This window comes from Phocoena sinus, chromosome 1 (genome assembly GCF_008692025.1).
Source record: "Phocoena sinus isolate mPhoSin1 chromosome 1, mPhoSin1.pri, whole genome shotgun sequence".
In the NCBI taxonomy this organism is placed as follows: domain Eukaryota; kingdom Metazoa; phylum Chordata; class Mammalia; order Artiodactyla; family Phocoenidae; genus Phocoena; species Phocoena sinus.
This window is the reverse complement of record NC_045763.1, coordinates 90309100-90322668: the sequence shown is the minus strand read 5'-3', so window position 1 is coordinate 90322668 and position 13569 is coordinate 90309100. Positions and strand designations below refer to the sequence as shown.

The 13569-nt window shown below is 36.6% G+C and overlaps 1 protein-coding gene across 6 annotated transcripts in view; it reads right to left on the bottom strand.

Annotated features, from left to right (window-relative positions):
* Positions 1–4296: 4296 nt before the first annotated feature.
* SLC30A7 (solute carrier family 30 member 7) overlaps positions 4297–13569 on the bottom strand; it is an 82554-nt gene continuing 73281 nt past the window's right edge. For all 6 annotated transcript variants that reach the window (XR_004348356.1, XM_032622130.1, XM_032622101.1 and 3 more), the window contains one exon: positions 4297–10739. Coding sequence is in view for 5 of the 6 variants with exons in the window: in XM_032622130.1 (XP_032478021.1) it covers positions 10692–10739 (48 nt within the window). In the remaining variant the exon portion in view is untranslated. The remainder of the gene's footprint in view (positions 10740–13569) is intronic.

The window sequence follows — 13569 nt, the reverse complement described above, 5'->3', positions numbered from 1 at the left end:
TTTGCTGTGCAAAAGCTTTTAAGTTTCATTAGTTCCCATATGTTTTTGTTTTTATTTCCATTTCTCTAGGAGATGGGTCAAAAAGGATCTTGCTGTGATTTATGTCACAGAATGTTCTGCCTATGTTTTCCTATAAGAGTTTTATAGCGTCTGGTCTTACATTTAGGTCTCTAATCCATTTTGAGTTTATTTCTGTGTATGGTGTTAGGGAGTGTTCTAATTTCATTCTTTTACATGTACCTGTCCAGTTTTCCCAGCACCACCTATTGAAGAGGCTGTCTTTTCTCCATTGTATATTCTTGCCTCCTTTATCAAAGATAAGGTGACCATATGTGTGGGTTTATCTCTGGGCTTTCTATCCTGTTCCATTGATCTATATTTCTGGTTTTGTGCCAGTACCATTCACTCACTCTTGCCTCTGTCTTCTCCATTCTGCTGTTGAGTTCATTTTGTACGTTTTTATTTTGGTTACTATTCTAAAATTTCCATTTGGTTCTTTTTTATACCTTCAATTTTCTATTTTAACATTTGTTGCAAGGTAAGTGACTGTTCAAGCATTTTTGTAATAGCTGCTTTAACGTCTTTGTTGGATAATTCCAACATTGATGTCATTTCAGCCTTGGTATCTGTTGATTGTTTTTCATCTGGAAGTTGAAATTTTTGTTTCACTTTACCAAGTAATTTGGATTGTAGCTTGGACATTTTGAATATTATATCATGAGATTCTGGGTCTTGTTTAGATTCTATGGTGAATGGCATTCTTTTTGTTTTAGCAGGCAATGAACCTGATGAGATGCAGAATGCAGTCACCAGTCCACCTTCTATGGACTGTGGTTCCAGTGTCAGTTCAGTTTTCAAGAACTGCAGTGCTTGTGATCTAAGATTTATGTGACCTGGTCTGGAACCTAGGCAATCTGGGACCTAGTCAATTGGATAGTTCAGTTCTGAAGTTCTTTTGGTATGCTAAATAGGATCAGATCCAAGCATTAGTGACTTGAGAGTGAACTTTGGGGTTCATAATCAACTTTACAACGTTGCTTTCCTCCCTCTCTATGATCTCCTCACTACTTCCTGCTTCCCTAGGCTGCCTTTCTTTAGTCCTCTGGCCAGAAACTTGGAGTTCTGTTTACTCTGTTGTTCTGTGTCTCATACCTTCATGATTGGGCCTACATCCTGACCTATATGGAGTGGGGATAGAGGAAAAAAGCAAGAGAGGTTTTCGCTACCCTCTTGAAATCATAACTCTGTCAAACAGAAAAATTCTCATCTCTCAGTTGTAGTTCTTGTGGGTTTCCATAGTTGCTGGCCACTACTACAGGATTGTCTAGGGGAAGTCTTTGGAAGCCAATGGGAAGCCTTTGCTCCAAATGATATAACTACAAATGTAGTAACTTTGTCTTGGTTTGAAGTTCCGAGGAAATCAGTATGACCTGTGTGCAAATTATTGCTCAAGGGGAAGTAGTATGATGTACATACAGGACAGATAACCCCTGTAAAGTTGAACAACAATCTGATCTAACTTAATGCCTAGGGTGGAAAACAGTGATGGCTAATCAGACAGACCTTATTTATAATTTTAGAAGCAGTTGCAATGTTTTCAAAAGTCCAGGCCAAATGGCAGGGTTCTAATTGCTGTGAAACTATACCTATGCTTAGATGTGAATCTTAACTTCTTGTTTACTTGTACAGTGAGTGTCACCCTTTTAAAATATTATATGTACCTAAAGTCAGGAAATACTTTGGGGAATGCTTTTGTTTTCATATTATTTTGTTTTCAATCCTTTGACTTTAGCAGGGACTGTCTTTCAAAGAGTACAATTCACTTTAACAATCCATACAGAACCATTTTTCAAAAAGGTGCTAACCTTTATATTGTAAGCATAATTCATCCATTGTTTTCAATAAATATCGATTGTTTAAACGGTGCCAGACTTGATGCCTTTGAGTATTGTCACACTGTTACCATTATTACTCCTATTGGTTATAGGAATTTATTAGATAAAGTAGAATTATTCATTTACATGTTGGTAGCTTGTGCTAAGCCTGAACTTCATGGTAGGTTTTTTTTTTTAAGTCTGGAAGTAGAGCTGGATGAGCTGACAGATTGTTTGAATGAGATTGAATCCTATTAAAATGATGTTTTCTTTTTCTTTTCTGCATACAGAATGAAAAATACTAAATTGCTGTCATTTTATCTACATCTGTTAGACCTGCTTGCTTCTCTCTCTCTTTGCTGTTTCTCTGGTCTAGAGTAATGAGAAGTTTGCTTATTGCCATATCATGGGAAATGAGATTGAATAAGGAGGGAAGGCAAAGCATTATGAGTTGCTAAAGTTGTTCAGAGGAATTTGTATTTGATGAGCATTTAGACAGCCACTCGATTCCTGAGCTGAAGGAATCACAATGGAAACTGGGAAGCTTACTTTGTTAGTATAACACAGGGTGGCTTCTGGGGGGAGGGAAGCCAAAAACTCTAGATAAAGAAAGATTGGGTAGTGAACTATTTTAGTAAATAACTTGCCTAAACCTGTATGTAAACAGAAGTGGCTGCTCTAAAGGGGCGTTGATAGGCCACTGTGGACTTGCACTAGGCCAGAGGCTAATTCCAGAGAACACAGGAAAGGCAGGGCAGGGAGTCCCTGGCAGGTGCTGTAGCTCTAGCAGGTCAAAGTCCACTATGCAGGAGGGCAAGCAGAAGGTAATCAGGAAACCAGGTTAGGGGAAATGTTTTTAAAGGGCCTGGACAGTAGTCTGATTCAGCAGAAATTCCTTGTCTTCCTGCCTGAGGCCAGAATTGTTTTTGTGGTGTGTTGTGTGTGTGTGTGTGTGCTGAAATGGAGGTGGCTAGAGCTGGGCATGGAATAGACGGGAAGTCAGACAGTTCCTCAGAGTGACTCTGCGTACAGTTATCAATGAAGTACTAGAGTAGGGCAGTGGGAATGGAAAGGTGAATTTAAAAGATTTGCAAAGAATTGTTGCAGGGAGGGGGACCCCTTCCAGGGCCCGAGAGTGGGCTGTCGTCTAATACTCGGAAATGAACTGTCCGAGGAGACACGTGTGCTGACAAAGCAAGAGACTATTGGGAAGAGGCGCCTGGGTGGAGAGCAGCAGGGTAAGGGAACCCAGGAGAACTGCTCTGCCACGTGGCTTGCCGGCTCGGGTTTACGGTAATTAGTTTAGTTTCTGGGCTGTCTCTGGCCAGTCACTCTGCCTCCGGGTCCTTCCTGGTGGCGCGTGCATCGCTCATCCAAGATGGATTCCAGCGAGGAGGATTCTGGGAGGGTGGTAGGACATAAACGGACTGGCATCTCCTCTCTCCTTTTGACCCTTCCCGAATTCTTCCGGTTGGTGGTAGCTTGTTAGTTCTGCGTTCCTTACCAGGACCTCCTGTTGTAGGAAAACTCATGCAAGTGGTTGCTGTGATACCTGGCCAGGGTGGGCGGTTTCAGTCAGTGGTTCCCCTAACAGAATGAGGAGGACTTTGTGATAGGGATTCAGGAAACGGGGGTGTGGCAAAGGCGACGTTTAGATTTCTAAGAATTCTGTAAGGAATTCTGACAGAAATGGTAGTTGAAAAGAGATCTGAGTGGGAAAGGTAAATGTATTATTCTCTTTTTGTTGAATTTGAGATGCTGGTAGTTATGCCACAGTTGTGACAAGAATCAAGCCACCAATGGCCTTTGATTAACTACACAAACTAGGGAGGAGCGAAGCAATATTACTAGGAGCTACAGAAATGGTTAGAAAGGAAGTGGAAGAAGCACATGTAGACCACATGTAAGATGCTTGACAACAGACACCCTGAGGATGAAGCCCTCATTGTGTGGCAAAGATTGCATTGTAAGAGTATGTTTCAGAAAGTGGGATGAGTGGGATCCGGGGTTTTGTGGAGAAGTTACTGAAATAAAAGACTTTCTTCTGATTAGAGGGAAAAAATTTGGAAGGATAATGGAGGCTCATGTCAGATGGTTTTGGTCTTCATTTCCTATAAGCTGAGATCATAGGGAATGAGGTGAGAGAACAATTTGGGGTTAATGGTAATGTCTGGAAATACTTTAAGACTTGTTTATGAGGTAAAATAATGAGTATGAGGATCCACAACGAGGATCTTCACAATGTCAAGACATTTCCAAGTCTCCTGTCATCTCCTCTTTCCTGATCAACTTTGCTGTTTCTGGGCCCTGAGAATCATTCTTTCCCCTCCATTCCTTAAGTCCTCCAGAATCTGTTCCAATAACTGTTAAATTCACAGTGTTCTTTTCAGTTCATCAAACTAATAGACACAATTCAGGTAAATATTTTTAAACAGAAATTTTATTGGAAGAATTTTGATACAATAGTTTATCATTCTTTTTAAATACATCTGAGGTTAAACAAAATATATACATGAATGTCTTCAAGTAGAAAAAAGTGAAATATACATTATGAATTTGTTGTGTTGTTCTTAGGCAAATCATAATTGCTCACTTTAGCATATTCAAACCAAATTACAACATAGTCTTTGACATTCCAACCTAGCCTTGTACTCAAACGTTTATTTAGAAATGTTTTGATGCCATACTCTTCACCATAGGAATCAAACCGAAATTCAAACTTGGCCATATGTTTAGAAACCATTAAAGACAGGGAGGTAAAGAGTTGTAGGGGTGTTTAGAATAGGATTTGGCAATTTTTCATTCACAGTATTTCTGATATAAAAGACCCATTCTGTGTATTGATCAAAGTCACATATGTTGGGGCAAAATATCACTTGGGCAGAGATATCACTGAATTTGCTATTAGAGGAAGCAATGAGAATCTGATTACTTGGCAAGCTCTTGACAGGATATGTCTAGTTCAGAACAGAATCTTCATTGAGCCTAATCGATGCAGGATATATGATACATAAAACTCAAATACTAAAATTCAAAATAAAGCTTTTTTTTTTCCACTAGTGAAAAAGGGAAGTTTTACATTGGCAGAAGCAATGAAAAGAGATGGAAAATAAGTAAAGAAATAAAGAGAAGCTCTACTGAAATTTAGTATTTAGAGGGGAAAAGACAGAGAAGATAAAAACTATCTTAGGAATGTTTAAATCACTTAATGAATACATGTAGTGTTGTTTTTATAGAAGTACCTTCAAGATATACCTTTGAAAGAGTTTTAGATGAAAATACATCTGGGATAAATGAAATAGAATGTTATACACAGGTCCTTAAAGTAATAGGAATATGGCAATTTTCTATAAAAACAAAGGACAGTGTGGTTTCTCATTTGGCTATACAAAATATAAAAATTCAAGTGACCCAGGTTCCACAGTCCCAGTTCTACGAAATTCCTGTCCAACAGCATGCAAAATGGAAAACATCTCGATATTTCCACTGTTCCTGTATTAAAATGAAGGAGCAGCTAGCTTAGAGGGCTACTTGAAAAAAAAAAATGGCCAAAGTGAATATAAACTCACTTATTTGTGCAAAAATGCCAAAGAAAAGCTGAGATGTCTTCTGTAATAAACAGTAAATTACTGGTTTACCTGTCCCCAGTCCTTACTTGTGTATCCACTGCTGTCTACAATATTTACTCACTGGTTATCCAAACATTTACTAAGTGCGTTAAGTGTAAATTCATGCTAAGTGTGGTGACAATAGGATGTATGAGACAAAGACATTCTTTTTTACAGACTTTCCATCAGGATCAAAATTACAAATATTAAATTTTCAAAGCCATGGGAAGAGTTCAAAGTTAAATATTATTAAGTTTAAGCATAGATTACTACTAATTGTGAAATATATTTCTTCCTTTTGAAAAGGTGTCTATAAAATGTAATGTTGTAAATCAAATCCTATGTATCCCTCTCATGCAGTGCAAAATTATTTGTACTTCTCGGAAGACAACTTCCTACTAACTAGGTTAATGTCTCTTGGCCAGGAGTTCAGTTTCTCTTCACACACTGGTGCTGACACTATTGAATCAGTCCCTTTTAAGCAGCTTACCCTGTGTCAAAAAAACTTTTTACTTTTTTTTTTTAAAAGTTCTTAAAAGTGCTTAAAAGAGCTCTGATTGCTCTTTTTAGCCTGCACAGTTTAAGTTAAATGGCGAAGGTAATAAGAGTAAGAGAGCATCCAAAGAAGGAATGAGTCTAACCAATGTATATATAACAACTATTCCCCTATATCAATTTTTTCATGGTGATGGTTCATGATTTTATAGGAGAGTGTGTTTAGATCTGCTACAACTTCTTGGACCTTTAAATCATTGTAGAATGACATACAAAAAAGAGTAGCTGTCACCAAGAAGTACTGGATCTAGAGTCAGTGCTCTACCACTGGCTATCCCCCAGTTAGGTCATTTACAATCTCTCGAAACAGCTTCCTCATCTGTAAAATGGAGTTATGAATTAATTCCTTCCTCACAAGAATGTTAGGAGAATCAGAAGATAAAATATATCTGAAAAAGATCTATGGATCAAAATCATGGAAAAATCTTTCTTTATAAAAATATGAGGATTTTAAATGTGATAACATGAAAAAGGCCATACAAAGAGCCTGATATATAAACACTTAATAAAAGTAACCCCACCCTTCCTGTATAATTTGTAGTTAGGAAATGGTTAAACATAAACCAAAGACACACTCATCAAAGACATCGATTTGACCTTTAAATAGAACTATACTTCTCTGCAAATACTTTTTTTGATACATAATTTTTCATTGTCTTGATTCTATGATAGAGGTCTGGATCCCTAAGGCTTTTGGGGATTGTGTCTTGAAAGAATCCTCTATGAGTAAAACTTTTATTGAATGTTCTTTAAAGAATAAAATAATTTCCTTTTTTGTCAAAGTTCTGGTGAAGTGAAAAATAATTTGTTTCGAAGACAGTGACAGAAAGAAAAAAAGTTTAACTTTTTTTTTTTTTTTAACTTTCTCAAGGTAATGCTTTTAATGAAGAGTTGAAAGTAGCAGTTTAACATCTGGGATTCTGATAAGACTTCAAAATTTTACCCTATTAAAAATTTTGTTTTGTTCTATACAACATTTAATGCCCAATTTTGTGTGGCTCTGAGAATAACGTTAAGAATTCAAGAGCTCTCTGGTGACTGAAAACAAGGATGAAATGATATGACCTATGAATTAGCCTGGTTTCTAAAAAGCACCAATTCACAGAATTTAAACAAAATAAAGAAACTAAACAATCCTTAAATTGGATTTAGTCTTGGGCAATTAACAGAAAAATTTACTCACAAGTTAAAAGTATCCAATGCACACCTGTCACTATTTTTTTTAAAAGAATCAGAAACTGGTTCCAGAAGAGTAAAAAAGAGTAAAAAAATTAATCATATATTTCATAAAGAATACTATGGAAATAATATTCTAAATCTCATAATTAGCTATGAAAAATAAGACAATAAAAAAACTCCATTTATAACGTGCCTTAATGTACCAAAAATGGAGGTCAGATGTCCTTTATTTAAAAATGCTTCTTCAACACATTTACAGAATTACACTGGAGACAAAGCACAGTAAGTCAGAAAACTTACTGGATTCTGGTCTTGGCTTTGCCACTAATTATCTCTGTGACCTTGAATAAATGACAGCATTTCTGGGCTTCAATTTTCTCATCTGTAAAGTGAGAGGTAGAATGAGAGACTGCTTCTAAGGACAGTCTCCTTGGATGTAAAATTCTATGCTAAGCAATGAATTATTTTTGTTCTTAAATCCCAGCATTATATAAGAGGATGCTACCATATTAATAATTCTGTAAAACAGATTATACCATGGTAGGTAAAAACATTATAGAACTCTGATCATCTGCATCTGGAGTCAACGATTTGGCTGCTTTACAAAGGTGCACAAAACTCACAGTATTTTGGTTATTGGTGTTTACCAGTAGGCTCTGAAGAACGCTGGAGCATTCCAGGTACATGGGAAATGCCAGTAACATCTGTTACCACTTCCTTATGCCTCTGCAGAAGATGCTGTGGGGATGTGTGAGGAACACTGAGCTACAGATAAACTAGCTACTGTCCTTCACAAAGTGCACAAGGAGTAAGCAAGATAAGGGAGCCATACATAGGTTAAGCCCTTCATCTCGATCAATATAATCTAGATTTAAAAACACAAAACTAGTATAGGTATATTTCTCTTTGGGGAAGTTTACTTGGCAAGGTAAACATTCCCTGAGCAATACAAATTTTTTCTCCAGAGAATATTTGGTTTTTAAAATATCAGCAAAGTTATACTCAGATTTTTTTCCCCAAGAATTCGGCCAACAATAGGGACATTCTAAATTTATAATAATAATCAAGGAGTATTTCTCAGTGAAATGATCTACTTTAGCAATACATCTGTGCCAAGAACATTGAGAAGACAAAGTATTTCCTAAAAGGGAGAAAAAAACTCCTTTTTGTCCTGCTGCACACACAGGTTTAAGAACATTTCATTAAAGCATAAATGTTAAGGCCAACCTGCTAAATGATATGAACTGGAGATCTCTTGTAACAGGTGCAAAACTAAGAGTTTCATCTCAGTCAAATGTCCTATATATATATACTCTATTCCTTATCAAAGAAAAAAACCATACTCATGCACTTGTGTATTGAGAGCGTAGTTAAATAAAGTGATGCATATTTTGACAAGAAACTTCACTTGGAATGGAGGCCTCAGTGAAAGGCAGAATTGGATCTTCAATGTGCACTGTGAATTTTACAGCCAGTGCAAAAATTATCTCTGTATGTGAAACATCCGTACAATGTCACATAATTAGTTTTTAAAGGCACACATCTAAAATCCCCGCCTTCCTCTAGGTCTGTCATTTTACACAATATGCCAAAACCTATAGAATATCGCAAGCTTCTATCAGGCTTGGTAGTGGATGCAAACTTCCAAGTGACTACTTATAATGAAAAAGCAGTACCATTATCAGGACATTTCCTTTTATATTTCCATCCTGAAACATCTTAACAATTGTTTCAGTTAAATGCATTCTATTGCAGGAATTCTTAGCTTTAGAACTGCCTGGCAGTAAGTAAAAATGTTTTGAAAATACTACTTAATCTGCAAAAAGGGGACTATCAACAGTTCATGGCAATCTGCAGCGGTTCAGAAAAGCATAAAGAAAGCAGTCTATAGTTTTCCTAACACAGTATATTTCATAAATTGTAGGTCAGAAATAGGGAAACAGATACCTTGAAACTTAGACAAAATCAACAGTGATTTCTGCCACATCAGTGAAAAAGTGCTTATTACTGATCTACATTCTAAACATTCATTTCCATCCTGCAGGGTTTTCCCCCCAGCAATTTAAATTTTTCCCTTTCAGTTAAAAGGGAATATATACATTGTGATAAAATGAAGTACAATGGGAAAATGTCTATTCAGAACAATTTCTTCATAAAACACAGAGAATATTTAAGTAGAACATTCAAGCACTTATCTCAAATTGCAACTTTATTTTTCAAACACACAAGAGCCTAGAAATCAACTTATTTATTAACTTCCAAGATACCTGTGTTAGGAAGAGTTCTATGTTACCACATTTACTCAGTACCTTCAATACTTCAAAGTCAATAAAATGCTGCTTTAGGATTCCTGAAAGCAACTGTATTTGTGTAACACTTGCACAGGAAAACGTATGACTTGGCATTTGAAGAATGAAAAAGCAAAATAACATTGTCACAACCATTTCTGCCTTCACTCTACATGCCTTTTCCTTTCATTAATAGAATCTATAAAAACAGCAAGGAAAGATATATGAAAGTTTATCACAGACACAGTAGCTTTTATAGAAATTTGGAATTTAGCAGATGTTTTAAGTAAGTTAAAACACCCGTCTGTATAACAGAAGCATTTGCAAAGTTTTGAAAACACAGTACACAAAATAATTTAATGTAATAACTGAATTTGATTTAAAAAGCAAAATAACACCTTTTATTTTTTGATGGGATAAAGCAATAAAAGGCAGATTTTTATATATCTAAACCTATGCTGCTAGTACACAAAAAGACATCTGTATACATTACTAACAAGAGTCTTATTTTGTACAGAATACAGAATACCCATTAAAAAAAAACATATACATGACCTTTGATGGTACATTTCTATGCTGGCAAATACATTTTCTGATACAAAGGCACTTTGAAAACCCAATATGGTTTGGTTCATAAGTTTGCAAGGTACAAACAATTTTACAAACATGGTTATATTGAAGAACGTCAACAATTGTGACATTACATATAAAGCAGATTTCCATTTTTCTTTTTCTTTTTTTTTTTTTTAAATAACACTGGTTTTCTGGGAATGAAAGCAGTGGTTTCCAGCAGCTTCAGTGAAGACATTCCAGATGATTAGAGGCCCACTGTCTGAATTTCTTACTGGCTAGGATGAGAGGTGGGAGTGAGGGCATTTGAAATGAAAAAAAAAGGAAACAAACAAACAGAAAACAATACCCTGGAACAAAACTAGAAACCTCAGAAATCAAAATGGTTTGGAGGGAAGAAGCACAGAAGACCAAAAGTCCAGGAGAGATCCTCTTAATTCTGATCCCTTAGTTGTAAACTCCTGGCAGAGCACAATCGGCTGACTCTGCCTGGTCTACTTGGTGCTGGGGAGTTGTAGTGATGATTTCTCTTTTTAAAAAGCTAGGTACCATGATTAGGATTTTACAGTACCAGAAAAAATTAGGTCCCCCAAAAAGCACAATTTCTTTTCATTCATTTACATGGCCGCAAAGTCAATCTGTACATAAAGCTGTCTCACTCCGGCCTGAAAAGTTAAAAAAAAAAAAAAAAATTAGAAAATCAAACAAACCAATAATAGACTATAAATTTCAGAAAAGTAGTAGGAAGAAAAATTTCTTTTCTTTTCTTTTTTTTTGAAAAAGGGAAGAATTATTTTCCTTTTCTGTCTTTGGGAAAGAAGTCTCCATTTTTCATCATAAAGTGCCAATAATTTTATTTTAGAAACAAGTATGTTAATAAGTTGCAAAAAAGATTCTCCATTTAGCCCTACAAAAGAAAGCTATGCCACTAATTACATGCCCTGCCCAAGTGAATTTTGGAAAAATGAGGTTACCCAGCTACCATTATTCTGCTAGAAAACACCACAGTGCTTGACTAGTTGGCTACTAAAATCATAAATCTATCCAGTCTAAATCTTCCTATGATAAACGATTTTAAACACTGAAGTAAGCATAACCATCTACTGGTTATTTACTTTACACTCCAACTCCTCTTTTCAATTTTGGATATAAACTTGCTATTCAAGGACACTGATCTCAAAATTGCCCCCACCTCTCCTGTTTTATCAATTTTTCTATATTTGCTATCTATAATTCCTTTCTTCTCTCTTGAACTCATTTCAACCAAACTTTTGCTGCCAACCACTTCCCCAAACTGTCAAGGTCACCTCTAAATTGCTTAGCCCAGCGCTCAATTCTCAGTCTTCATCTTAGTAATTAATCTAGCAGCAAAAAGGACACGGACAATCACTTCCTCCTACTGAAACACTTTTCCTCCTCTTGGCTTCCAGAGAATACCCACTGGTTGACCTTTTACCTCACTTATCAATCCTTCTCAGTCTCCTTTGTGGGTTTCTCCTCCTGTCTTTGAATACTAAACACTCAAATACCCAAAGGCTTAGTCCTCAGACCCCTTCTTTTTTGACACTTGTCCCCTAGATGGTCTCACCCAGTATCCAGACTTTCAGTACCATCTACATGCTCACACCTTTTGTAGACTGGAACCTACCTACCATCTACCTGACAGTTCTACTTGGATGTCTGACAAGCATCGAAACACAGCCAAATTAATCCCTATTTCCTCCCCTCTAAACTGTTGATCCTGTATCTTCTTGGGCTCAATTCCTTCCTCAATGCTGCAACTTAAAAACCTTTCTTTCTCTCATACCCAACCCATTAGCAAAACCTGTTTGCCTTACCTTCAAAATAATGCAAATACAGAATCTGATCAATTTACATCACCTCCATTGCTATCCCCTGGCCCAAGTCACTATCATCTCTTGCCTACATTTTGTAACGGCCTCTGATCTCGTTTTCACTCTTTTACCTTTGCCCTCCTTTGGTCTGTTTCCAGTAGAGCAACTATAGTGATGTCACTCCATCACTCAAACCCTACAACAGCTTACCTTCCTCAGTCCTTAGCCCAGAGTCCTACAATGGCCTTCAAAGCTTTCCCATGATCTGGCCCCTATTACCTCTCTGATCTCATCTCTTACTTCTCTCCCTTTGTTGACTCTGTTCCAGCCACACTGGGCCCTCTGCCTGGTACAATGTTCCTCGAGATTGCCACATGACATACTCCCTTTCCTGTCATATCTCTACTCAGATGTCAGTGAGGCTTATCTTGACCACCCTATTAAAAAATGCATTCAATTCATTCATCCAACAAATACATTTTGTGCATCTATTGGAATCCAGGCACTCTTCTGTCCCCCGGGAATACAACAGCCAACAAAATAGGTAAAAAATACCCTTGCCCTCATGGAATTGATAAGCTGTTGGGAACTAGGAAGGAGGGGAGATGATAAACAAGCAAGTAAATATAGTATGTCAGATGAGATGATGAGATAGATATTATCTATCTATCTATCTCTCTCTATCTATCAAAAGAACAAAAAACAAAAACAAAGCTTGGTGCAAGAGATGGTAAATGCCTCAGCACCCCCAGTCTCCCTACCCTGCTCTCCCTATCTATAACACTTATCACTTTCTAATATATCATAAAACTTATTTGCTGTGATTGTTACTCTCCAATGATAATGTCCAAGATAAAAGGACTTTGTCCTGTCTTTTGCTGCTGACTCCCAGAACCTCAAGTAGTGCCCAGCACACAGTAAATGATCAATAAATACCTATTGGATGAACTGAAATTCTATTAATTTCCTTCTTTCAAATAAAAAAACAATTTTTAAAGATTAAAGCATACAATCGGTTACAATTAAGCACTTTCTTGTCAGCAACATAGAATGAAGAGTAAAGTGGAACATCTAAGAGAAAGAAAAGCCGGAGTGGGGGATAAAATAATAACGCTACCTTCTCCCAGGAATTTCTGGGCTCCTGAAAGCATTACTTTCTACCATGGCTTTTCTTCTAGCATTCCAGTTGGAGGGCTCTGCCCAGCACTAATGAATGTCTAAGGGGTCAGGAGCTGCTCTAGTGGAATAAAAAGCTGGAAAAGACCCCAGTAGCTTTCCAGCACAGAAAACATGCTAGCGTTTTTGCCTCATTAAAAAAAAAAGAATGAAAGAAAAGAAAAATCCTTGCTGTGGTAAAGTTAAAGTTCTCTGAAAATACATTGAATTGCACTCACTCAAAGAGTTTTGTGGCAGAAAAAAGAACTTAACATCTGTATGATTTTAAGCTAAAAACTGAAACAGAATCTCAGTTTTCCTAATTTTAAAAGTGTTGATAAATACCAATCCTACTTATCTCACAAAAATGTTATATATTCATCCAGTATTTGACAAACATTTAATAAATCCTTGCTACATATCAGGCACTATTGCAAGGATCATATGTGAATATACAAGAAAGGATTCTTACATGCTATAAAAAACAAATTATTATGATTGATTA